The sequence below is a fragment of the Podarcis filfolensis genome (genome assembly GCF_964270895.1).
Source record: "Podarcis filfolensis genome assembly, chromosome: 10".
NCBI classification, from domain to species: Eukaryota; Metazoa; Chordata; class Lepidosauria; order Squamata; family Lacertidae; genus Podarcis; species Podarcis filfolensis.
Window position 1 is genome coordinate 58,248,396 of NC_139612.1, and position 26,412 is coordinate 58,274,807.

A 26,412-nucleotide genomic window follows, 5' to 3' on the forward strand; every position below is an offset into this window, starting at 1 on the left:
TATAGATCAGCAATGATCCCTGAATGGATAGTTTTTTCCAGTCACAGGTCTCCCAGCATTAGGGTGAATGTGATGAGGTAAAGGATTTCAAAATCTAAACCCAGATCTGTAAACCATGTGGAGGTGTGGAATTGTTTAGTAAACTAGCTGATTTTTATGTTTCATAAACTCCCCTTATAGTGTAGTTTCCAGAGGGGTAACCATGTTAGTGTGTTGCAAGAAAAACACCCAAGTCTTGTCACATCTTTAAAGTTAACACATTTATTATGGCATAATATATTTATTAGCGGCTAAGGTGCCACAAGACCTTCTTTCCCCAGTGCTGAGTTTTAAGTTAATACTGGACATTGAATTGGGATTGTTGGATCCTCCTCTGATAAACATGCTAAGACAAAATGATTGATATAGTCATATTTTCCCAAGGTTTCACAGCCCTAGTTTGTATTTTTATTATTTTATATTAAAAGTACGGTGTTATACTTTGTCCCATCAGGTCAGCCTGCGAACAAGCACTATCTTTTTGCACTGATGATTTATGCATCTGTGGTCACAACCAGAAATTTGGCTTTGTCCTGTAATGGCAACAGCTCCAACCCCTATGCATGCTTTGGGCATAAGCTGATGTATCTTAATAACAGACACCAGTACTAAATCCATGGCAATGGTCACAAGACAATGTGAGCTCACATAATTTGTTGTTGGCATCTGTCCGTCTCGAGAGACAATGGAGTGTGCCTCCGAGGGGAGAATCACAGTGCCTGCTGTGGCTGCAGAGACCAGCAACTTGTAACTGCTGCCTCCTGCATTGTTTTTGCTGTGTTAGCAGCACCAAAGTTAACTCCCCAGGGCACAGGCCTGTGCAGTGTATATAGAGGTCCTGGGCTGCCCAGATTATAAGACACACACCCCTCAGCCTTGCTGATGTGATCCAAAGGAATGCAGAGCAGTACATTTGGCATCAGCTTGGCTGCAGGAGCTGCTAGAAGGAAGTGTACAAGACTCCATCCTACCATCTTAGTGTCTCCACTCTGGATTTGTCTGTAGGGTTTACTCCTTAGCCTTTTCTTCCCCCAAAGATGTCCCTCAAGGCTCAGGTATGGATTTTTCATCAGGGTTTACTCCCGAAGCCTTTCTCACAAATAAATAAAAGCCTCAAGGCAGTGGAGGTTTAGGATCAGTTTTCCTTCTCTTAGATGGGCTACCTTTCGGGCTGACGAGCCCCATGAGCTAAGCAGAAATAACCCATGGGTGTCAACAAGCACCATTTTTAAAAAACGCATTTTAAAAAATTATTATCAGCAAGTTTACAGCCAAGGAGTTTCCTGACAGAACTTTAAAAACAGGCCCCAAACAAAGGACATAGCTCTGTCCTTCTGTAGTCTGTCAATATCAGTCCTATTTCTCAGCACAACAAATTGCTCCATCTCTCATTCCCTTCACATCTTTATTAACGCTGTGCCTCTCACTGAATCACTGTTTGGTTCTTAGTTCTGTCTTCCATGATCCTTTATAATTTACCCATATGGACAGTATCATAAACAAGTAGAAAGTCAGTTGTCAACGAGAGCAAGAATTGCGTGCTTAGAGGTTATTCAGACAAACATAACAAGAGTGTTAATTTTTTGGAGTCAATAAATGACAGAAAATGGAAATTTACAAAACATGTACACTGCAAATGGATCCCAAAAAGGAATGAATTCCATTGTCATTGTGATTTCAGCAATATTTTCTAGTGTTTCAAAAAGATGTCCACGAAGTCTAACAAAATTCTACTCTGCACAGGAACATACATGTTGACAGTGCTAAATAGTTACTAAATATAAGAACAACAATATTCATTGAAACCCAACGTCATTACTTATTAGATGAATTAAGACACCCTATTTTCCTCATAGTTGCATAAAAAAGTAATGAATGACCTTGTTTCAAAAATGCTTTATCACCATATTTCTCCATAGAATAATTTAAAAACATTTCACCCCAACTTCCACTAACAAACAGGAAACAATACTTGGAATTAAATTACTTATGAAGCTTATAAAAGCAGTGGCAGAAATACTTAATTTTAAAGTAGGGAAGAGTAGTTTATGCTGATAGATGTTGTCGTATATTGGTTATTGCACAGAAAAATGTAACCTTTTCAAAAAAAAATCCACAAGATACAGTATACACCTGCCTGCATTGAGATGATGGTAACATATTTACTATACCCAAGATAAAAGGATATACTGGGCATTAGCCAATGTTTGCTTATGTTCAACTGCAGTACTACAGATAATGTCTGCTGAAAGCAAAACCCACTTCACACATTTTTTCTGACACAATAATAATAATTTCAGAAAAATGAATGTGCAGTGCAAGACTTACTGACAATATAATTATGGTTCTGTGTGTTGATAGCAAGTTTAGTCAAAGATCAGGCGAAGTCAAAGATGGATCAGTAGAGGCACCTAGTGGAAAAAAAGACACATTACAACAATTAGTTGTTCTTGCAGTGATTTTGCATAATACTGTACATGCATTGAAAAAAAATTAGATGCACAAGTGCATCCATGTTTCCACTTTCTGCCTTATATGACTTGCCACTTGTACAGCTTCAGGGATGGGGTGGACGACTATTGCTGCTGCTGTTGCTTAACATTTATAGCCTGCCATTCCTCCAAAGACTTTAAGGTACTCTACATGGTCATTCCCGCCCCCCCACAACACGCACATTTATTGTTATTATTTGTCTTCCACACACATATCTCAAGGTGATATACAAAATTCCATTCATACAAATAAATATTGTTGAAAACAACATGGAAAATAACCTCAGATAAGCTCAAAAACAATAACCAACTAGGCACACCTAAGGCAGAGACTTATTCAGCGGTGAAAGTCTGTCCTAATAACAGTCTTTTGAGGTAAGCTAGTATGAGAGATATGAGACCCAAGATTATCCAGTGAATGTCATGGCTGGGCAGCAATTTGAACCTGTTTCCCCAATCCTTGTTCAACATTCTAACCATTTCAACATGGTAGGTCTCCAAGGGATATATGAATTTCCATTTGGAATGTGACAACATGTGAGGGAAACAGCAAGTATAAATGCATTTTCATGTGCTTTGCTGCACAATGAATAGGCAAAGCCACTTTTGCCTTCTGTCTCATCCCTTCAGGCTGTTGTAATAACATATAGGGGCTTGCTGAAATACCCCTTTCTTCAGCAAGTCAAACTGTCTTATTAAGTGGCACACCATGATCTGTTTTGGGTTTTTTCCCCTCCAGGCTCTTCCCTATGTGGCTCTTTTAATAGTGATGCTGTTTTTTATCTATGCTGTGATCGGGATGCAGGTAGGTGATTTCCTAAAATTAGTGTTTTCACATACAAAAGTATATATGGAAGTCAACAAACACTTGTAGGAAAATGATTTGATTGACCCAAAGATTTTGACAAGGTGCACAAAAATAGAGTAGCATCAAAAACTGTATCTTGAAATAGATGTGTCAATAGGACTTTAATGTTCATATTTGTTATTTCAGTTCAAACAATTTGGTGGAGACAATGGAGAAGGGGCTTCCTGGTTCATTTTGAAGTTGTTTGGGGGTCTGGAAATGTATGGTCAAGGAACGAGGAGCAAGCCCCTGCTGCTTTCTTCATTTTATTTATTAATTTTTTACAGAGGTTGTTCACCATGGGTGGGGCAACATTAGAGAAGATTAATTGCTTTCCCAGCTAATGTAAATACTTAAATGAATATAGTCACGTCAAATGATCAAATGCTTTTTGCTCAAAACCCCTGTAAAAGGATGACTTTGACCTGTGTTGAGAAGATTGCTACAGTTGCTTTGAAGTACAGGTGAAAAACCACACCAAATGCTCTTAGAATATAGTACCTGCTTTTTAGCAGTTTAATCTAAAATTTATCTAAACATTGGCATATGAATCTTAGTTGCAGTAAATCTTACATCTCTTTTGACCAGCAGCCTTATCTGAAATATCATAAGAACATAGGAGTCTGCCTTACACCAGGTCAGACTATTGGGCCACATAGCTCCATATTGCCTACAGTAACTGGCAGCTACTCTGTAAGGTTTCAGGAAGGAGACCTTCCCAGCCCTACCTGGAGATGCTGGGGAGTGAACCTGGGACCGTCTGAACATAGGCATACCTGGGTCCTTTGTGCTCTTGGCCAGGAGCTGTATTGACGACCCACCCAGAAAAGAATCTGAGAAGCAGGTAGATTGCTTGGACAGGAGGAACATGCTTCCTTGTGGCTGGATATTGCTTTCTGCCTGGAAGCCGCTCCAAGGATCCCTTTCCGCTCCCTCCTGCAACAGCAGCTGCAGCTTTTCCTTCTGGAGATCTCAGAGGATTCCTTCTGCGGGCAAAACAGGTGCTTTTGCACCCCCAGGAGAGGCTGCTTTTGCCAACCCCTAAGTAATGCCTCTGCTTCTGCATGTAAGGGCAGATTTAGCTATCACCCTTCACCATATGGTTTTGCACTGCCAGTCTAAAATCAATTGATGAAAGAGCTACATTGACACAATTGGTTTACAACTCGTGGAACTTCAGTTTGTGTCATAATTTGGGGCTGGCATTGGGGAAGAGCATGCTACCTGTGACTTCAACAGCTGTGTAGCAGGTAGAAATTCAATAGGTTACAATTATAGGAAAAGCTTTGCCTGATAGCATTTTGTCAGTCAGACACCCTACAACTTGTGGATAGCTACTGATTTATTATTGGGCCTTCCACCCCACCCACAAAAGAGGGCACAAAATTGTGTATGAAACTCACATACACACAAAGCAAATTTTATACATATGTGTGCCTTCTTTTCCAGTGGGGGTGGAGAGCCCAATCCACAAAGTGTACTGGACCAGAAAATCCTTGGTTCAATATGGAGAAGAGGTAGTAACATGAAATCAAGTTCTTGGTATGCGTGTATGTTGCAGAGAAGAAGTGAAGCTTTAGAAACACACTTTTTCCTTCTGCTACAACGTGGTGTACCTGGCAGTGTTAATCTGTCAGTGTCAGTGGTGGTGGGTGGATTTTGCCCACACCACACCATAGTCTGTCAAACACAATATCTTAATTCCACCCATATGAATGGATAGCAGCCATTCACTTACAAGGGGGGGGGAGGGAATAAAAAGTGTGTACTCAGGGGCGGAACTGAGGTGGGAGCTCAACTACCCCTGGGTTTGCAACTCTCCCAACACCATTGTTTATTGCAACCCATCTTCCTCCATGCAGATTAAACCTACTCCTGTCTTGGTCATAGTATAATATAGTTGCTAATGTAATAGGGACAGAACCCCCAGAGCTTCCTTTTAATCTATGACAAGGCAGAAATGCACCTAATTTGTACACAATATTTAATTATCCCAGATGAGTATTGGGACACTTTGCCTCATTCAAGATTTTAACAATCTAATTGATCTTATTATATTGCAAAACCAATGTTTCTGCAAAAGGAGATATATCTGCATTAAAATGTGTATCTTTGTCACAAACAAAGTTCTTGCATTAATCTATATTTTGAATTTGCCATAATGAAGAAATAATTAGAAAAGGTTCAGGCAATTCTAACTCTCATATTTTAATAAATAATTAATAAATATTAGGTGCTAAGTATTTTTTATTGTGTCTCTTCTCTTTGGCAATCACTCGTAGCCAAGTAAGATTGTCTTCCACGAACACTGTCTTAACAGTGAGCCTGTATGTGACTGTGGAGGCCAATTCTGGATCCACATGTCCTTCCACAGTGGGGACATAGGTTTCCGGACAGGAGTTGATCATGGTGAAGGTTTGTCGCATGTGCCTTCCTCTTAGCTCCTTTCTCCTTTTCGCCCCGAGTTTGTGCTTCTTCAAAGTCCATGACACCTTTGGTAAAGGCTGTTCTCCAGTTGGAGCGCTCGCAGGCCCAGTTATCAGTACTTATACTACATTTGTTTAGATTTGCCTTGAGAGTGTCTTTAAACCCCTTTTGCTTTCCATTTTTGAGTTTGGAATAGAGTAGTTGCTTTGGAAGACAATAATTATATCCTCCTCAACTCTGCAAAGTCCCATTTCCTCAGCTACTCAACTCTTGATGGGCATGAAGGGTTTTGCCAAATCCCTTGCAGTGAAAAAGCCTGGTGAGAGTTGTTTGAATCCACTTGATGCAAGAGTTCCCTTTAAAAAAAAAAAATGCCCTTGAGACATTACTATTGAGTCATCAGTTTGGATGCACCAGAACTGACAGTGACATGAGACTTTCCTATTTAAGGAAAGAAAGAAAGAATCTATCTTAGCTGTCTCTTCTGATACTAAGCATCACAATGCTTAAGCTTCACCAACTTATGTGACCAAGTGCAAAAACACAAATTGATTATGATGGATGACGTTGCCCAGCTGAAGGCTCAACAAGTGTGCTTAGAGGAAGAATCTTCTTTTCTGTCGTCTTCTGCATTGCAATCATACTGTACTTTGCTAATGAGTAAGATGAAATGCTGATTTTAGCCTAACCATTGCCCCTCATTTAGTCTGTTATATGAAGAGCTTAAAAGAACAAATGAAATGTCTCATGGAAACATTGCCTCATACTCTTCTTTCCTGAGATGAAAAATATGGCCTGCCTCAGAGTATTTAATCTGTCCTCCTGCAATGGTAACTCCCAACACCCCCTCAGAACAGCTGCAACTGTCATTACTAAAATAGTGAGTCTGAGCCTGGGGGAGTCTGAGCCTAGAGCATTTCAGAGTACTCCTAAGGCAACTTAGAATAACTTCATTTTAAAAGCAATTTTCTGCCTCTCATGCTAATTTTTTTAGAACATTCCTGTATTTCTTTCTCTTTAAAAAGCATGATGCTCAGAAGGATATTGCAGCACTTAAGCCTACCAGCAAGGGACGCGGGTGGCGCTGTGGGTTAAACTACAGATTCTAGAACTTGCTGATCAGAAGGTCGGCAGTTCAAATCCCCGCGATGGGGTGAGCTTCCGTTGCTCGGTCCCAGCTCCTGCCAACCTAGCAGTTCGAAAGCACCTCAAAGTGCAAGTAGATAAATAGGTACCGTTCCGGGGGGGGGGAAGGTAAACGGCATTTCCATGCGCTGCTCTGGTTCGCCAGAAGCGGCTTAGTCATGCTGGCCACATGACCCGGAAGCTGTACGCCGGCTCCCTTGGCCAATAGAGCGAGATGAGCGCTGCAACCCCAGAGTCATCCGCGACTGGACCTAATCGTCAGGGGTCCCTTTACCTTTACTAAGCCTACCAGCAGGATTTTCTAGAACCACCACACGTGCAGAAATCAACCAGATTCTGCAGCACTTGCACATGAAAACAACAAGGAAAATATATCTCACAAGACACAGAGAATTGCAAGATGTAGCCCTACTATGAATTGTAACATGATACTGAACTAAAGTGCTGGGTTCAAGCATATGTCACAGAATTAATTATTTCTGTACTGGTTCTTAAATAACAGAAGAATGTTCTTTAAATTTAAATGTAAATTCATCTTTACATGGCATCTTCTTCACTTATATACTGAAGCTAAAGTACTTATAGCTGTCAAATGAAGGGAAAGGATTTCTTGGCAAATCTCTCCTAGCCTGCCTAAGCTCTCCAAGGATTGTGTGTGATGTGGCCAACAGAAAAACCTTGTAATTTTACATACACAATGTGTAATCTTGTGCTCAAATTTTGTAACTAAACCACTGTAATCCTCTGTACTTATTTTTGAAAAATATTTGTATTAATGTCATTTGTAAATTGAGAGAAAACACACATTGAGTTATATGGATAAAGAAAAACTGAAGGGCTACAGAAGCTTTAGAACAGATTAGAATTTAACACAATTCTGAATAATTTTAGAGTTGGCCTTAAAATTCAAAGATTCAGTTACAGAAAAGGAAAAATAGAGTTCAATCAAATATCTACACAGTACTGGGGAACAGTGTTCAAAACTCCCCTTGTTCTACGTGCATTTTGTGACAAGGGATTTCATGAGCGCGAGCAGTTTCGGAGCTCTGGCCACAGTACTGCACCTAAGATTTCAGATTAAAACTGCGGAGTGAAAGAAAAGAAGAAATTTTTTCTGCCTCCCCACTTCCAGCTACTCTCTGAGAAGAGAAGAGACTGGAGAAGAGGCCATCTTAAGAATATTAGGTGGGTGGGCAGGGGAAGGAATAGACCATGTGAAAAATGAACATAATATTTCAGCTGCAGTTCATTAATTTTCAGCATTGTATTATTGTTATTAAAAAAGTTTGCCTAGACATTCTAGCGTTGCGTCCATAACCTAGGTTTAAGGTGCTATTTAGCTCCTAACTTTCATATCTTAGTAGGCTGATGTTGAATCTGCTCTCCCGAGGAATAGCCCCACTGATCCTCTGCGACCAGTTCCAGTCAGGCTGGTAGACAGCAGTCCTGAACACCCTTCAGAAACTGGGTGTTGCCCCTCAAGCTCTTCTAAGTCTGGGGTTGGGCCAGGCAAAAGCTACGGTCAGGCAAAGAATCATAGACACTGAGAGACAACAGGACTGCTCAAGGTGCAACCTGACTGTAAAATTGGAGAAATCGAGAGATATATAGCCGCACCGGCAGCATATCTCTTCTTTCTCGTATCCAAAAATGCAAGAAGGGCTTTTACACTTGCCAGCAGCTTGGCTCTGCCCTCACCGGTCCTGGAAGGATCCTTTTAAAAAGTCCCATATGCTCAGAGACTTTGTGCCTGTTCATGTGAGGATATAGGAAGCCCAGAGCACTTGTTCTTTAGATGTCCCTTTTATGAAGAGGCACATAGTGAGACCATTGATCCCCTGCTGGTGAGGCTCGCTGACCTCCCGGAAAAGCAAAAATTTGACCTTTTCCTGTCAGGCAAAGATCATAAGATGACCCGGATGGTTGCGAGATTCTGTTTACAGATCTGTAGGCACAGACTATCCCCCAACCCAAACTAGTTCGTTAAGAAAATCCCCAAACTCGATTCTATGGGTGACTCTGGGTCATCTCTCTGCGGTAGCTTATCTTAAAGTTTTAAGTGTCTATACGGTTATCACATTTATAAATTTTAAGTTTATTGTTGTACATTGTTTTAAATATTTGTTTTCCTTCTGGGATTGTACCCCCAAGTATGTTTTATAAGCTGTTCTCTGACCATAATAAATTATCTATCTATCTTAGTTTCTAACACTGCTGGGGAAAGATGTGAAACAAATGAGTTTGAATATCTGAAATGTGGAGGGTGCATCCATATTTTATTTATTTATTTATTTAAAATAAATAAGAATATTAATGTGATAGCTAGCATGAAGTATAATCTTACAAGCTCCTTTTTTCTACTAGGTGTTTGGTAAAATTGCCCTGAATGATACCACAGACATAAACCGGAACAACAACTTTCAGACCTTCCCCCAGGCAGTACTACTGCTTTTCAGGTGGGTTTCACACTTGTTTCCCCGGTTCAACTATATCATGGAGAAGTTAGTCACTGTGTCTAAGAGAAGCCACCTTACACTTGGGCTGTGATCCAATCAATTTGATACCCTGCCCAACAATAAATGTCCAATGATTGTTAAGATCTGATACATCCAAAATCTCCTAAAATGCATCTGCTCAAAGTTCTTTGCCATGACTAGCTAACTGAAGAATAGGTTGACAGTCCAATATTGCAAACATTGTGGCTGCTTTTGAACCATGAGTTACACTGTGCTGCAGGATAGTTAGTTCCCATTAGGTGGTGGAGCAGACATGACATGACTAGCTGAGCTTTTAATCTCTAGATCAGAGCTTTCCAAACTGTGTGTTGTGACACAATAGTGTGTCGTCTGCAGTGTGTAGGTGTGTCGCGTGAATACTCCCTGTGCTTCTCCCGGGGCTGGAAAGGGGTTAGGTTAATCTCCAGTTTGCTAGTAAAACTGAATTATTGTGCCACAAAATGATGCATGTCTAAAAAAGTGTGTCACCAACATGAAAAGTTTGGAAAGCTCTGCTCTAGATTATTCAGTGGTAATGACGAATTACCTTCTTCCCATCAACCCCTTTTCAATAGATGTGCTACTGGCGAAGCTTGGCAGGAAATCATGCTGGCATGCCTCCCAGATAAGAAGTGTGACCCTGAATCCTTGGAATCAAACAACTCTACTGAAGGTGATCATTCCTGTGGGAGCAGCTTTGCTATCTTTTATTTCATCAGTTTCTACATGCTGTGTGCCTTCCTAGTAAGTATATGTCAGCAGCTTATGAGTGTTGGTGATTAACATGCACTTAACTTGGAAACATACTTTATTTTATCCATACTAGTATTTGTTGTATTAAACAGAGTATGCTGGTTTGTAACTATATAATAGATTATATACATAAGATGCTGCCTTAAACTCGATCAAGCTAGTGGTGCCTTTTCCATCACCTACTACTTGTTCCTTTTCAAAACAAAGCAATGAAGTCTAGGTTCCTTTTCAGTTAAATGTTTTACAGAGTTTTCTTCTTCAAAAACTCAAATTCTGAATTGTGCATGGAAAGGAACTTCAATTGTGGATGTTCTAGCATGAAATACTGACTATTATTGTTGTTTCTGATCTTCCTTGCAGATCATTAACCTTTTTGTAGCTGTTATCATGGATAATTTTGATTACTTAACACGGGATTGGTCTATTCTGGGTCCTCATCATCTGGATGAGTTTAAACGGATCTGGGCTGAATATGATCCTGAAGCCAAGTAAGTCCCAGGACCATGTTCCAGATACATTTTTTAGGAGAATAGTTGCCCTAAATTCTGTCTATTCACCACTGAATTTATTATTCTAAAACCATGATTGTGGCATATCTAAAAGTAACAACAGCAACTACACTTTTGTAAAGCATTTTCAAGTGTTGAAAGTGCTTCACATGCATTATCTAATTGTCGTTCTTATAATAGCTCAGTAAAATGAGTTGTATTATTAACCTCCGTATTACAGGTAGGAGAGACAGAGTTGTTTACTTAAAATAAATTGTTGACCAGAATGCAGCATAAGTAATTTTGGAGAATGCTCTAGAGAGCAGAAACTGTAGCTGAATAACATCCTTTTGTTTTGAGAATGTAAAAAATGTTTTACAAAAGACCACTATTTTTAGCTGAATTTAGGACCATGAGGACTCAAAACCCAAAAGATCTGGACCAAAGTGTCAACCTCTATATCCAACACCACAGAGCAGTTATAAGGAAGGTATACCTGATCAGAACTGCTTTTACAGTGTATACGCGGGTGGTGCTATCGTCTAAACCACTGAGCCTCTTGGGCTTGCTGATCAGAAGGTTAGCGGTTTGAATCTCCGCGATGGGGTGAGCTCCCGTTGCTCGGTCCCAGCTCCTGCCAACCTAGCAGTTCAAAAGCATGCCAATGCAAGTAGATAAATAGGTACGGCTGTGGCAGGAAGGTAAACGGCGTTTCTGTGCGCTCTGGTTTCTGTCACGGTGTCCCGTAGTGCCAGAAGCAGTTTAGTGATGCTGGCCACATGACCCGGAAAGCTGTCTGTGGCCAGCTCCCTTAGCCTGAAGCGAGAGGAGTGCCACAACCCCATAGATGCCTTTGACTGGACTTAACCGTCCAGGGGTCCTTTACCTTTACCCTTTACAGTGCATAAGCAAAACATAGCCAGATTATTTAAGAATACAGAATGCAGGTGGAAGTCTTGTACTCATAATTGCATATATTTGCACAATTGCATTCTAGTGTTAGTTAACTTCTCTTTTGTTTTTCTTACTAAATGTGTTTAGAACCTGAAATGCATTATTCCTTTATAAAGGCTATTCTGTAGAGCAGGGGTAGCCAATGTGGTGCCTTCCAGATGTTGCTGAACTCCAGCTCCCATCATCTCTGACCATTGGCCTTGCTGGCTGGGCTGATGTGAGTTGGAATCACCAACACTTGGAAGGCACAACATTGCCCATCCCTCACCATAGAGGCTTTTATTGAATTAGAGAAAGTGAGTTTTTCAGGCGTAAATTTATAGTCCTAGTTTCACTAGACTAGGAAAGCAGGTTTATTTTCAGTGTCACAGTGCATGCTGCTACATCATGGGATAAAGTCCCTTAGAAAGTCAGAGGGAGTATACTACACTGCTATAGTCTTAGAAAGAGGCAGATGCACAAATCATTGGTTTTTCTGAATTAAGAGATAACTGATTTAAGTACGTTTTGTTGTAAAATCCTACCAATTCAATAAAAACCCATATTATTGTATGTGTTTTGCATCACTGCAACTTAAAAGCAAGAGTTAGTTGCAATGCCCTGGTTTTTGTTAAAACTAACGTCATAAGGTATAGGCCCTAAATCAAAGCCTGTATCTGCTTCCTTTGCAACAGACACAGCATAGAATTCAATTGTTACAGCTTGCACTAGCTCCAGAATAAAAATAACAACAGAATTTGCTATACACATACAGAAACAGCTGGAAAATAACCTGAAAATATAAGGTGATACAGGAAGGCAAAGCAATAGGCCAGAGAGCCTGAGATCCCAATTCTTCAATATGAACTTCTCAAAACTCAAGATGAACAATTCTCAGATTTAGTATTTCATTCCCAACACAGAATGCACAGCATATTTGAGATACTTTTTTAAAAATTTGTCTGGGTTAATCAAAAACCAGTAGTAGGGAACTGGCATGCAACTTCGGCCCTTAGCAATGAAGGCACTCAGGCTCACAGGATTGTATTTGACTCAGATAAACTCATATAGTGTAGGTGGAATTCAGTGTCATGTTATGATGATTGTTCCATCTGCACATGCATTTCTGACTGCCAGACACAACAATTTCTCCAATCCTTCCCCTGCATGCTATTTTGGAGGTTCTCTCAACTCTCTTAGAGGAGATGAGGGGAAGGTACAGGGGCAAGGAGAGGAGAAAAGCCCCACTGCACTAGCAGGAGTCCTTGCACTGGTTCTCACTAGCACAATGAGTTAGTTAAATCTGGTCCTGTATTCCTAACTAAGTGACAAGTCCCTTTTGCACTTTCTCCTATAGAGGACGTATCAAACACCTAGATGTGGTGACACTGCTCCGTCGGATACAGCCTCCACTGGGTTTTGGGAAACTCTGTCCTCACCGGGTAGCTTGCAAGGTATGACACTCCTTTCTTTTTACAAAGGAGATCACATTAACAGAATCTAATCTTTGTTTGCGGTGCTGTTTTTCTAGAAAAAAGAGGTGCCAGAACTCACCTCCCTTGTTCTCTTATTATGGCAATGGCACCCATCTGATAGGTGCTGGAACTGAGTTCCGAATGAAAAAAGCCCTGTTTGTTTGAGACCTCTCACTAGATCCAGACATTAGTCCCTACTAAGCATTCTATGGCTCTCATAGCAACTGGTGTTTAGCATATGGCAAAACTTGGATAATGTTGCCTCTCCAATTTAATGTCAACATGTCCCTTAGCTGCTGTGTTCTGATCAGACCTACCCACTATGGGGAGGGAATGTGAACTGATGTCGATTTGCTTTAAGAATATATCTCGTATTGGCCTGAATATAAGCCTCACTTTTCCCCCAAATTCTGACTGTGAAAAGTTACACTTATATTCGCAACCTTATGGTATGCAGCCAGGAGTGTGGGGCAAACAGTGCCAGGAGCACAGCAAAGCGGCACCCGCCCAATAATAATAATAATAATAATAATTTTATTATTTATACCCCACCCATCTGGCTGGGCCTCCCCAGCCACTCTGGGTGGCTTTAAAAAAAAGTAAAATACTATAATACATCAAACATTAAAAGCTTCCCAAGGCTGGGAAGGGAGAGAGCATGGCTCCCCCACTCCCAGTATGCAGCCAGGAGTAGCGAAGAATGGAGCGGCTTATATTTGGGTATTTTTTCTTTTTTCTTTTTCTCCCTCCAATTTTAAATGTGCGGCTTATATTCGGGCCAATACGGTGTATCACACCTTTGTCCAAAAATGTGTATCAGGGCAGTGTATATAAAAAATTAAAATCCACAGCAATTTAAAATGCCTTCCTTGGGGAATGGGGGTTCCAATACAGAGAAGGCACTGTTTTGAACATATACAATGTATTTATCCTAAAGGTAGTACACAGAGAAGGCCTCCTCTGATGATCTTAATACACAGAAAGTTTGATATGGGAGGAGGCACTCCTTCAGAAATATAAAGGACACCAACCTTTATCTTTTTCCTCCTCCAACCCCTTTCCTTTGGTATCATATTTTTCAGATTGCAAATAAATGTAGTAAATAAATAAATCCCAAACCCTGATCCCAATTTTAGGTAGGCCTCAGTGCTGCAGCCATCTCCTGTCTAGACTTTTTGGTTGGACTACTGTCAGCTTCAGCAGCTGCCTGCATGTGTCTGCACAGGCCCATGTGGGTGTGAGAATGTGCCAGAGAGCAAGATGAGAGAGGTGACTGCAGCATGTAAGGACCGAGCCCTGTGGAACCCCACATTGAAGGTTCCACAGGGCTGAAAAGCATTCCCCAAGCAATACCCTCTGGGAATGACCACCCAGGTAGGACTGGAATCACTGCAAAGCAGTGCCACACACCCCTCCCCCAGTTCAGACAGTCGCTCCAGAAGGATACCATGGTCGATGGTATCGAAAGCTGCTGAGAGGTTGAGAAGAATTAACAGAGACATATCTCCCTTGTCAAACTCTGCCTCCTCCATCCTTTAGTGACTGGTAAGCCTCAGTAATTTACAGCCCTCTCACATGAACCCTGGAATAGAAAGTTTGAGAACTTCTGATTTAGTCTGTTGGTAGCTGGACAACAATGCAGCATTTTCCATGAAAACTTCTGGAAATGGTCACTTTTGGGTGCAATATACCAAGTTTGTCCAGGAAGATTCAAAAGTCAAAAAAGAAAGAACCTGGGGGTGAGGGGTATAGCAGTATTTGAGTTAATCTTGAACCTGATAAGAGAAAAGCATATGAATAAATATAGTTCATTCAGCATAATATTTTCTCTATTTTTTCAATCCTCATAGCGCCTTGTGTCCATGAATATGCCACTAAATAGTGATGGGACTGTCATGTTTAATGCAACTTTGTTTGCACTGGTCAGAACAGCACTGAGGATCAAAACAGAAGGTAAGACCCTTAAGGTGCAGTATGATTGTGTGGGATACTATCAAGGCTGGGCCATGGACAGCAGCAGTCTGGAGTGAGTCAGGAACCGGGAGTCAGGACTAAAGACAAATACAGACCAAAGTGCCATTTATATTTAGACAGACATCTAGTGACTGGGGTAAGCAGTATAGTCACATTTTTAAGGTATGGTTTTTACACCTATAATGACTTATAATTTAATTCATAACAAATTAATTAATTCTTCAGTTTAGGCAGGTGTGCAGTCATGTACAAAATTACCTTATTATAACACCATTCTTTTGTGGCTGGCAGAGATATATGACTTTTCTGAAGGCTGTTCGCACATCCATGTCAGTATGTCAGAATACATGGGTCAAATGTGACAAATATGACTTTGCTTTTACCCTGTTCAAATTAACATTTACAAAGTGGCTGTCAACTAACTTTCAGGATTAATATAGTGATGTAGTTAAGCTAAGTTCATAATACAGAAAACTAGAACTGAGTACACAGTTAATTCATCATACTTCTTTATGACTGTGATAATGTTTTATTATGGTTTTATATTTGCTGGAAGCTGCCCAGAGTGGCTGTGGCAACCCAGTCAGATGGGAAGGATACAAATAATAAAGTATTATTATCATCAATCTAGATCTATTTAAAGTTCATCCATAGCTACAATTGTTGTTACATGAAAGCCTTAAATCTCTAGCTATATAAGAATCACATTATACAAATGTGTTAATAGTAGCCTTGAGTTTTACTTGAAAAGGGTCAAGTTGACCCTAATTGCTAGTGTTTTTGCTGCTCTTGAAACTTCCTCCCGCTGAATGGAGTCTTTATTTGCACTACAGTTTTTCTTCCTGGATGTATCTGTATTCAACATTATAACTATGTTAGACCTGGCTTTATCATTATACAGGGGTGTATTATTTCTAGGGTTATTTCCCCTGTATTTCTCACTCTAAGAATCCCTAGATTGTCTTCGCACAACCTTTCCAATGAGAGAGGAGTATTCCTTTTTTGGGGGGGGGGGTAAATAAATTTTTATTGATTTCTTCTTTCCACAATAAGTGATAATTCCACAAATAACATCAAAAACAGGTTTTCCTCCCTTTCCCCATATATACATTTATCCTTTCAACACTATCTCTTGCGAGATTCTTAAAATCTCGCTACTTCCCTCCATTTCCACTTCTGGTTCTTTATATATACCAAATTCTTCTGCATTTCCATATCTATGCTTAACCCATTATTATATCCTTAATTATCCAAATTTCTGGTAATTGCAAGAATTTAGTTGAAGCCTGTTAATGTTTCAGCTTGTTTATAATATTTTTGCACATATACAATAAATGTTTCCCACTCTTTTTTAAACTTCTCATTATCATGGTCTCTGAGCTTTGCTCTCAGTTTTGCCATCTCTGCATAGTCCGTAAGTTTGATTTGCCATTCTTCTTTTGTTGGTATCATTTCTTCCTTCCATCTTTGAGCTAACAGGATCTGGGCTGCTGTTGTGGCGTACATAAATATCCTCTTCTGTTCTTTGGGTAGTTCAGCCCCTATTAATCCTATTAAGAAAGCTTCTGGTTTTTTTAACAAAAGACATTTTGAAATTTTTTTTCAATTCATTATAAAACATTTCCCAGAAAAACAAATACTTTTGAGGAAACAATACATATGTGCTAAGGAATACTCCTCTCTGTTTCTGGGAAATGAGAGAGAAGTAATCCTTAGCACATATGTATTGTTTCCTCAAAAGTATTTTTTAATGGTAAAATGCACAAGCTCACAGCAGTGTTGGGTGGCTGTAGTAATCTGTATCAAGCAACATGGAAACCTGATTTTGAAAAGATAATCTCACAGAAGTTTTAGGATTTTTTTATGAGTGCAGATCCCAAAATCTGCTCTGTGCATAACCAGAAGGGAGAACATTTGTAAGTCAGTGAGTTGTTGTTTAGTCATTTAGTCGTGTCCGACTCTTCGTGACCCCATGGACCAGAGCACGCCAGGCACTCCTGTCTTCCACTGTCTCCCGCAGTTTGGTCAAACTCATGCTGGTAGCTTCGAGAACACTGTCCAAACATCTTGTCCTCTGTCGTCCCCTTCTCCTTGTGCCCTCCATCTTTCCCAACATCAGGGTCTTTTCCAGGGAGTCTTCTCTTCTCATGAGGTGGCCAAAGTCTTGGAGCCTCAGCTTCAGGATCTGTCCTTCCAGTGAGCACTCAGGGCTGATTTCCTTAAGAATAGATAGGTTTGATCTTCCTGCAATCCATGGGACTCTCAAGAGTCTCCTCCAGCACCATAATTCAAAAGCATAAATTCTTCAGCAATCAGCCTTCTTTATGGTCCAGTGAGTAGGTAGTATTTAATACTACACCATTTCAGTCAAATCTATCCCCAATCTGAAGAAAGGAGTTGGGGGTTCCTTACTAGGATGTACGCAAGTGGGGATTTCCCTGCCGCATTCTGCCCCCCCCCATTCCAGCCTGTTCCGCCCCCTTTCGATGCCAAAAACTCTGTGTGTGTGCAGTCACATGTGACTTGAACTCACGCGAGTGTGGTGTTGCCTGTATCATCTTTTTTTGTCCTCCCCTAACATTAAGCGGTTTGGACTCTGTTATGGTAGAAATCAATAAAATCATAGGTACTGACCTTCCATTTGACCTGTTCTTTATTCTGTTTGGATTTACAAAATGCTAGGTGAAAATGTGAAAATGGTAACTCACCTTTCAAAAGCAGCAGTAGAAAAAGATAACCCTGCTTTCATTGATTAGCGGTGTCTGAAGGTATCAGATATGGCTTACTCAGTCAAACTGACTAATATGATAACAATTAGATAAGGGAGACAGCAAAATGTGTATTTATTGATAAATAGAGTTTCTTTACCATGTTTTAAGGTGGATTTAAGCAACAGTGCTTGTGTTCTGTGAACTTTGCTTTTGCAATTAATACTGCAAGCTTTGCAATATATGGTTACATAACTGCATATACAGTGGTACCTCGGGTTACATACACTTCAGGTTACATACGCTTCAGGTTACATACTCCGCTAACCTAGAAATATTACCTCGGGTTAAGAACTTTGCTTCAGGATGAGAACAGAAATCGTGCTCCAGCAGCGCGGCGGCAGCAGGAGGCCCCATTAGCTAAAGTGGTGCTTCAGGTTAAGAACGGACTTCTGGAACGAATTAAGTACGTAACCAGAGGTACCACTGTATTATTATGTACATCTTGTATATTCACCAAAAAATAAATAAATAAAATGCATGCCCTTCTGCTTTATCCACATGCAGTCTCTCACACCATGCTATGCAGGTCATAAAAGCCAGCAAAAAAGTTTTTTTTCCTTCATTTTTTTGTACAGGCTTAATTGTGTTTGCTAGAATCAAAGATGTTTCTGAGAGACTTGTCTTAAAATTACTTCTCGGGCTACTGTTTCTTCTGGCAGGTAACTTGGAGCAAGCAAATGAAGAGCTGCGTGCAATAATTAAAAAGATTTGGAAGCGCACCAGCATGAAGCTGTTGGATCAGGTTGTGCCCCCAGCAGGTGGTAAGCACACCTTTTTTCTGTATTTAATACTGAAGGACAAATCAATATTTTTCCATGCAAAGAAATATTATTTATGATGGTGATGGCTAGACAAGTACTGTAATAGCCAAGAACAGGAAATGACAAGCTGAACCTCTGGTACATGGGTATTAATGAGTAGAAATCTGCATTAACAGAAAAAATTACAAAACAGTTGAGAGCAGCCAAACAGATATAGACAACTTTATTGAAAAAATGTATTTTTCTTACTACTTTTGGAAACAAAAGAAGAGCACTATGTAAGGCATTTAGATACACATGACAAACTCTGATGTGCATTTTAGGATAAGATATATGAAAAGCTACTCCCTATTGTTATCAGTTATACACTTAAATAAGTACACTGATATGTATACAATCTCCCTTTCTACCTACCATTATTTGTTCCTCTTTCTATTCTGCTTACATGTTAAACATGGAACAATAAAATATTTTTTTTTTAATACTCTGTACCACGCTTTGTAATTACTTGGAAAAGAGAAGCCTAGCTTCTCTTTACAGTATATGAGAATAACTACTTGCCTGGCTGGACATTACCACCAGTAAATAACTATGCCCTGGTGAATGAGAAATCAACAAATAAATATAATTGTTTTCAGCTTCTTCTATGCTTTTAAACTTAGATGATGAGGTAACAGTTGGAAAGTTTTATGCTACATTCCTGATTCAAGAGTATTTCCGAAAATTCAAGAAACGCAAAGAACAGGGCCTTGTTGGCAAACCTTCACAGAGGAATGCTCTTTCCCTCCAGGTAAGAAACAGATATTGCTTAATATTATGCTACTGATCCACCACATGCACCATTTCCATAGTCTTTCCACCAAAGATATAAAACAACGAATCTCAAACTGTGGGAACATTGGGGAGGTACAACATCCTATTTGATGAGTCCCAGACCTAATTTTAAATGTATTCTGACTAAAACCCCATTGAATGCCAGCTTTATGCCCCTCCAAGACATGGCTATACCAGGTATCCTTTTGTGTACTTTTTATTGATTGTGCTCAGCTCCTGCAGAACAAGCTTTGATTTTTCACAGGCTTTTCATTTCTATGATACCTTAATAGACACTCCCATTTATCTAAACCACTGAGCCTCTTGGGCTTGCCGATCAGAAGGTCAGCAGTTCGACAGGGGCGAACAAAGGTGTCATGACACCTGGGGCGGCAAACCGCTATGTGCGGTGCATGTGTGGCGTTGCTACATACGCCGTACATAGTGGGTTGCTGGTGGCAGTGCTCAGCGCCGTACGGACGGTGCCAGGATCCTCTGCTTGCAGCTGCAAATGGAGAATCCTCCATTCGTGGCGGTAGTGGCGATGGAAGGATCCCACCCGCCATCCGTGCAGCGCCGGTGGCAAACCGCTATGTACAGCGCTTGTGCGGCGGCGTTACATACAGCGCATGCATGTGGCACCACACATGCACTGTACATAGTGGTTTGCTGAAAGCGCCAGGATCCTCTGCTTGCAGCCGCGAACGGAGGATCCTCCACATGCGGTGGTGCGATGGCTGCTTGAGCCCCCGCGGGGTGCCTTCTTGTCACCCCCCCGACATGGCACCCAAGGCACACTGCCCCCCCCCGTTGCGACGCCACTGCGGTTTGAATCCGCACAACTGTTGCTTTGTCCCAGCTTCTGCCAACCTAGCAGTTTGAAAGCATACCAGTGCAAGTAGATAAATAGGTACCGCTGCAGTGGGAAAGTAAATGGTGTTCTGTGTGCTCTGGCACTTGTCACATTCCTCCATGCACCAGTAGCGATTTAGTCATACTGGCCACATGACCTGAAAAGCAAATGCTGGCTCCCTCAGCCTGAAAAGCGAGATGAGCACCGCACCCCATAGTCGCCTTTGACTGGACTTAACTATCCAGGGGTCTTTTACCTTTTTTACCTTTATCTACTCCAATATTAGAATAAGCTTCTGCAGTCATGTAGTTTGCCAGTTTTTGCTTAAAAGTGAAAACTGAAACTAGCTTCTAGCAATGGAGAGGCGAGAAGAGGCTACTTATCCCCTTCCTTGCACAACAGCTTTGCAATGTATGCCAGTTGCATCCCCAACTGTCTGGTTGCTGCCACCACACTCCCTATTAACCGCTATAAGTCCCAGGTTAGGTGAAATCTGGGAGGTCAGATAAATTGCTCCTAAAGGGACACTGTCCTGGCCCTTCCTGCCAGATTAAGAACTCAAACTTGGGTTTCTGTTTCTTCCAAACTACATAATGCACAAATCTATTATATATAGAAATGGCTAAGCATGAATTGAAATGTTGATCCAATAAATTCTACAACCCTGCCTCTTCCTTTTGAAAAGCAGGATGGGAGCAGGTGCCCAGTTCCAAGTAAGTTTCACTATTTTTTCTCTAACCTACTGATGTGCTAAATTATACTATTTTACAGGCTGGTTTGCGCACATTACATGATATTGGACCAGAAATTCGACGGGCAATCTCTGGAGACTTAACAGCTGAAGAAGAATTAGACAAGGCCATGAAAGAAGCTGTTTCTGCTGCCTCTGAAGATGATATTTTCAGAGTAAGTACTTTTCTAAAAACCTCCATTGGCCTATGGAATTAGATCATATTCTAACATATCAAATCACAAAAATCAAATAAATCTGTTATATCCAACAAGAAGCAATGTCCCCTGATTCTGTCAGATCAATAATTAAGGTTGGTTGTTTGGGGGGTGGATTGCTTCTTTAGGTTTAACAATGTACTAGGGAGCAGCTGGGGGACGCGGGTGGCGCTGTGGGTTAAACCACAGAGCCTAGGACCCTAAACTGATCGAAAGGTCGGCGGTTCGAATCCCCACGGCGGGGTGAGCTCCCGTCGTTCGGTCCCAGCTCCTGCCAACCTAGCAGTTCGAAAGCACCCCAAAAAGTGCAAGTAGATAAATAGGGACCGCTATCCAGCGGGAAGGTAAACGGCGTTTCCGTGTGCTGCACTGGTTCGCCAGCTGTGGCTTAGTCATGCTGGCCATGTGACCCGGAAGCTGTCTGCGGACAAGCGCCGGCTCCCGGCCTTTTGAGCGAGATGAGCGCGCAACCCTAGAGTCGGTCACAACTGGCGCTGATGGGCAGGGGTACCTTTACCTTTACCTTTAGGGAGCAGCTTGTCTGCACTTCTCTCTCTCCCTAGATTGGTGTCAACAAAATGAAACCTCATTCACTTCTCTCCTTAGATGGCAGTTAATTATGGAGGCTTAAAATTTGTCTTGCTTAATGTAAATGGCCTTAGGGACCCTATAAAGCCTGCACAAGTTGCCACTGCCCTGAAGAGGATGCACCCTGATATAGTTATGCTTCAGGAGGTATATCAGTGAAGGAAGTCTACTCAGTGTCTGTTAAAAAGCACCTGGATTGATGACTAGCTCTGCTCTTTTGGGAGGATAGCATGTCAACAGCAGGAGCCATTTGGATGTTCCAGAAGTAGGCCAGGGCTTTGTGGTGCATCTTGGGACAGCCTTAAAATGGGATTAAACAAATTCATGGAGAATTAAGCTATCAATAGCTATTAGCCATGATAGCTTATGTTCGACCTCCACTGCCAGGGGCAGTATGCCTCTGAACACCAGCTGCTGAGAATCATAAATGGGAGAGTGGTTCCCTTCATGTCCTGCTTGAAATATTGGTGAAAATAATGACCATGCCTCATTTCAAACAATACTGCATGCATGCATAAAATAAATACATTGGAAGTGTCTATTTGACCCACTCACTAAGAATATGTTTTTGATTTTGTTCACAGAGAGCAGGTGGCTTGTTTGGAAATCATGTCGGTTACTACCAAAGTGATGGCAGAAGTTCATTCCCTCAGACATTCACCACTCAGCGCCCTTTGCACATCAATAAATCTAGCAGCAATCAGGGAGACACTGAATCCCCATCCCATGAGAAGCTTGTGGATTCCACTTTCACTCCAAGCAGCTACTCATCATCCGGCTCCAATGCTAACATCAACAATGCCAACAACACTGCCTTGAGTCGCTTCCCCAGCCCACCAAGCTACCCCAGCACTGTCAGTACTGTGGAAGGCCATGGCACCCCTCTATCACCCACTGCACGGATCCAAGAAGTTCCTTGGAAGCTTGGCTGCAGAAGGTAAAGAGCAGTAACTGTAGCAGTAGTTCTATTATTTCCTATAAATATAGGGATATTTATATTTTGCATTCTTGCCCCTCCTTTGCTCTTTGCACATTTGTAGGCCATCCATATATGTGAAGAGCCACACAGGAATTAGTTATGAGTAAGTGTCCCAGCCTAATATATGATCTGGGGAATGAAATAATAACCATAGGGAACAAGACTTGAGAGAGTTGGTGTTTCTCAAATAGAGATGAAATGAACATTATTGTCTAGTAGAAAAGTATTAGTACAACAACTAAGCATCTGCTGTAAAGATGATTTGACACCTCTGCTTTGAATTGATGGAAAGTGAGCTTGCTAACATAGCCCTGTTGCTAACATAGCCCTGTCATAGTACACTGGGCAACATTTTGGCAAATGCAATGTGTTTCAAACTAATATTTTTAAAAATCTCAGTGCTTAGCAATAAAGTCCTTGGTTAATTTTAGAGAGCATTTAAGAAATGGTACTTATCATTCATAATATAACTCATTCTTTGATTTTCAGATGAGTTTACATCCATTTACATAAATGTAACTAAGTCTAGAGCAGTCAAGTTTCTTTTGCAAGACAAATGCTTTTGCAAGAACTAGTATTGTTCTATTTTTCTACTTTTTCCTGCAAATCCAAAAGAAATCCAAATATATTTTATTTATTTTTCCTTTCCATCTATATTCCTGATTTGATCTTCTTTTCCTTCCTATACTTCCCTGGAGAACTAGGACACATTACTATGAAACACTGGGGCGGTAGGTCTTTCTCTTCCTGCTCTTAACATACTTGGGATATAAGTTACTTTATAGACTGATATTAAATATAAACTATTTATTTTCAGTACTGACAGACCTAGTGAGAGAACAAGAGATCACATCACTGAACAAATAAATGATTACCGTAATTTGTTGTAATGTAGGGCATAGACTTACAATAAATTAATTTGAATGAGTTATGCAGAGCACTTATAAGTCATTTTGTAACTAATTCTGCGTGCTCAGGTCAAACTACAAACTATGTGGGAGAGCCCTGACTGATCTTCCAACTTTCTTTGAAAAATTACAGAAATGTGCTTGTATGTTCAAGCGCAGGGAATCTGCTGCCTGGTGCCTTATGAACATGAAAGAAATACCATACACAGGACTACGTTCTTGGATCAAAACAGGCCACAACTTTATTGATTACAGATCTAAGTGGACTTTGGCTTGGGCATTGGGTGCTTATCAGTTCAATCAGCCCACCTGGTGGCAGTCAGCAGAATGCTGTGCTGGATGAGGATGTGTCCCCTTTTTAACCCTGGGAAGCAAACCTAAGTGGAGACTGCAGGCAGTCTCCAGTTGGCTCTGCTGCTCAAGTGATGCTTCCCAAAGCCTGTCTGTGATTCGCCAATTTCACAGGCAGGCAAATTCAAATTAAATTCCTTTTAAAAAAATATTGAATAGTAGTTGTGGGGAACTCCTCATCTATTCAGAGTGGCACCAGAGCTGGAATAAATGTTTGACCTTTCACCTGTGCTGTTTGCTAGAATAACATCCAGAGAGAGAGAGCTGTAATTTGCCTTGTGGAGACAAATAGTGACTTATACTTTACACCACAAAAGGCAAATAGTAGGTTTGAGGGGCATTCAAAACAGTGTAGGAATATTACAAATCCCTCCTGCCCCACTACTGCTCTGAACAATTTGTGATCTCCTGTGACTTCATTTAAGGTCTTGTTCTTTTAAAACTGGGAGACCTATCATGAATCTCCAGCACACCATATAATCTGGTCCCCCCAAGTCTTTTTTTTCTGCTCTTTCGATGCATTTTTAAGTATGAAATGATTAGTCCAGTCTGATTCAGTGGTGATGAGTTCAAAATAATGCTGTTATTTCACATTAACGTAGAAAGATTTTATTTTTCCACCAAATACTGATAACTGATAAATGTAAAGTAACAGTAATAGGAAACGGCTTAAGTAATCAATATAGGTTGTGGACACCAATTACAGTTTATAGGCAAGTTCTTCAGCAGTTATATCTCAGTATAGCATCAACAGGGGAAAGTGTCATATGTTCATATGTAAGCCCTGAATAAGCTACATAAACATTTGCTTGATCAATCAGTTTGTATCTCAGGTCTGTTTCTCCAAGCTTCTACAGTTAAGATTGCAGTGTTGTATCTTGGAGTTTATTTATTTAATATATTTATTTATATACCACTTCCTAAGTTCCTAAGTTGTGGTTTAAAAAGTTATCACTTTACTTCCGGAGGCGGCGCGAAACAGCAATGGCGGTCCTCTTCAGTTGTTGAAGAGGGGCTCCGCGGAAAAGGGTCGTGCGCTGCGGCACAGCGACGACCCGTTCAGGAAAACCACGGGTAGAGTGAGCCCGTGGCCGTGGGATTCGGCGGGCACCAGGAGCGACCTCGGAAACGCAGAAGGGACCCCGTAAGGGGCTCCGGAACGTGGAGGGGGTAGCGGTGCTGTGAATCCATCGCTCTTTCCGCGGAAGTGAAGCCGCGCGGCTGCTGCTGATGAGCGCTGACCTTTCTTCTTTGAACATTTGATCGGAAACAACAAACTCGTGAGTAAGAAATTTGAGGCTTTATTTGGACTCTAAATTGATGAATTTCGGCTGAAAACGGGAGACGCTAAAAAGGAAGTCAGTCTTCCGTCCCAGTTTAAAGTACTGAGCAAAGTTTTCTTTTAAAGCGGAAGCGTTGAAAAGAGTTTAAAAGAAGTTGGAATTTACCCTGCAAGTTTGAATTTGACTGATTAAAAATAAAGGGAAAGTCAAAACTGTATTATAAATGGACTGAGACTGTGCTATACCTCTCCTTATTTTGTGGATTACAAAGTTATGAGCCCCAGCACACGGGCTGCCTGGATACAAAGTAACATCAGACTGTGGCAATTGTGTATAGAGACATAAAGTTACTTGGGCTACTTTACAGCCACTAAAAAGGAACTGTTGTTTACACCTTCGCAAAGAACTTTCATTATCTGCAGTGTAAAGTGATCTTAGAGGGTTCCACCCCCCCTATTTTGGAATTTACTATATATGGGATTTAAATGGTGGAAAATTTTCTATCCTTCTTCCTAACTTTTGGGGAGCTCCCCCTGCTGGATTGTGGAATATAAATCTCTGAGAACTGCTGGTTGTTTTGGAAATTCTTTTGCCTGGATGATTACTTTTCCCATGGGATTTACAATTTGACCTTGAAACCTAGACAGCTGTGGAATGAGTGTGGCAGGAAAAACAAGGGCTGCCAAGAAAGCAAAACAAACTGAGCTATTGCAATCAACTTTGCCTGTGCAGCCACGTAGATCATCTGTTCCAACAGTGATAGATCTGCCAGAAGGACAATTTAAACAGCCAGCTTTGGAGGATATGGCTGCAGGAGGGTTAGACCCTATTTCTAAAGAAATTTTGGAACAACTGGCAGCATTAAATAAGAAAGCCGACGAACAAGCGGCTAAATTTGACCAGGTTACAGCAACAATTAATAAGTTGACAGACCAAGTTGCTCAAAATACACAGGCGATAGGAAATTTCGAAAAGACTATATCAGAGAATCGAAAATTAGCTGAAGACGCAAATACGAAAGCAGACCAAAATAAAAAAAGGATTGAGGAATTAAGAGGGGAAGTAAGACCACTGAGCAGACAGGTTAC

General features: G+C 40.9%; 1 protein-coding gene and 1 long non-coding RNA gene across 14 annotated transcripts in view; one reads left to right on the forward strand and one right to left on the reverse strand.

Moving 5' to 3' along the window:
• CACNA1C (calcium voltage-gated channel subunit alpha1 C) overlaps positions 1-26,412 on the forward strand; it is a 480,830-nt gene that overhangs the window by 424,924 nt on the left and 29,494 nt on the right. Inside the window, exons 36-46 of the mRNA XM_083572199.1 lie at positions 3,271-3,336; positions 9,316-9,407; positions 10,022-10,190; positions 10,560-10,687; positions 12,978-13,074; positions 14,946-15,048; positions 18,500-18,601; positions 19,264-19,391; positions 21,039-21,173; positions 22,388-22,740; positions 23,481-23,513. Of these exons, the coding sequence (XP_083428325.1) occupies positions 3,271-3,336; positions 9,316-9,407; positions 10,022-10,190; positions 10,560-10,687; positions 12,978-13,074; positions 14,946-15,048; positions 18,500-18,601; positions 19,264-19,391; positions 21,039-21,173; positions 22,388-22,740; positions 23,481-23,513 (1,406 nt within the window). The remainder of the gene's footprint in view (positions 1-3,270; positions 3,337-9,315; positions 9,408-10,021; positions 10,191-10,559; positions 10,688-12,977; positions 13,075-14,945; positions 15,049-18,499; positions 18,602-19,263; positions 19,392-21,038; positions 21,174-22,387; positions 22,741-23,480; positions 23,514-26,412) is intronic.
• LOC310742825 overlaps positions 1-26,412 on the reverse strand; it is a 109,153-nt gene that overhangs the window by 50,326 nt on the left and 32,415 nt on the right. For 2 of the 13 annotated variants that reach the window (XR_014538698.1, XR_014538699.1), the window contains one exon: positions 242-2,450. The exons of 10 other annotated variants lie outside the window; for them this stretch is intronic. This is a non-coding gene — a long non-coding RNA (uncharacterized lncRNA). Of the gene's footprint in view, positions 1-241; positions 2,451-14,685; positions 14,871-26,412 lie in introns of those variants that run through there. One more of the 13 variants, XR_014538700.1, reaches the window with a different exon arrangement.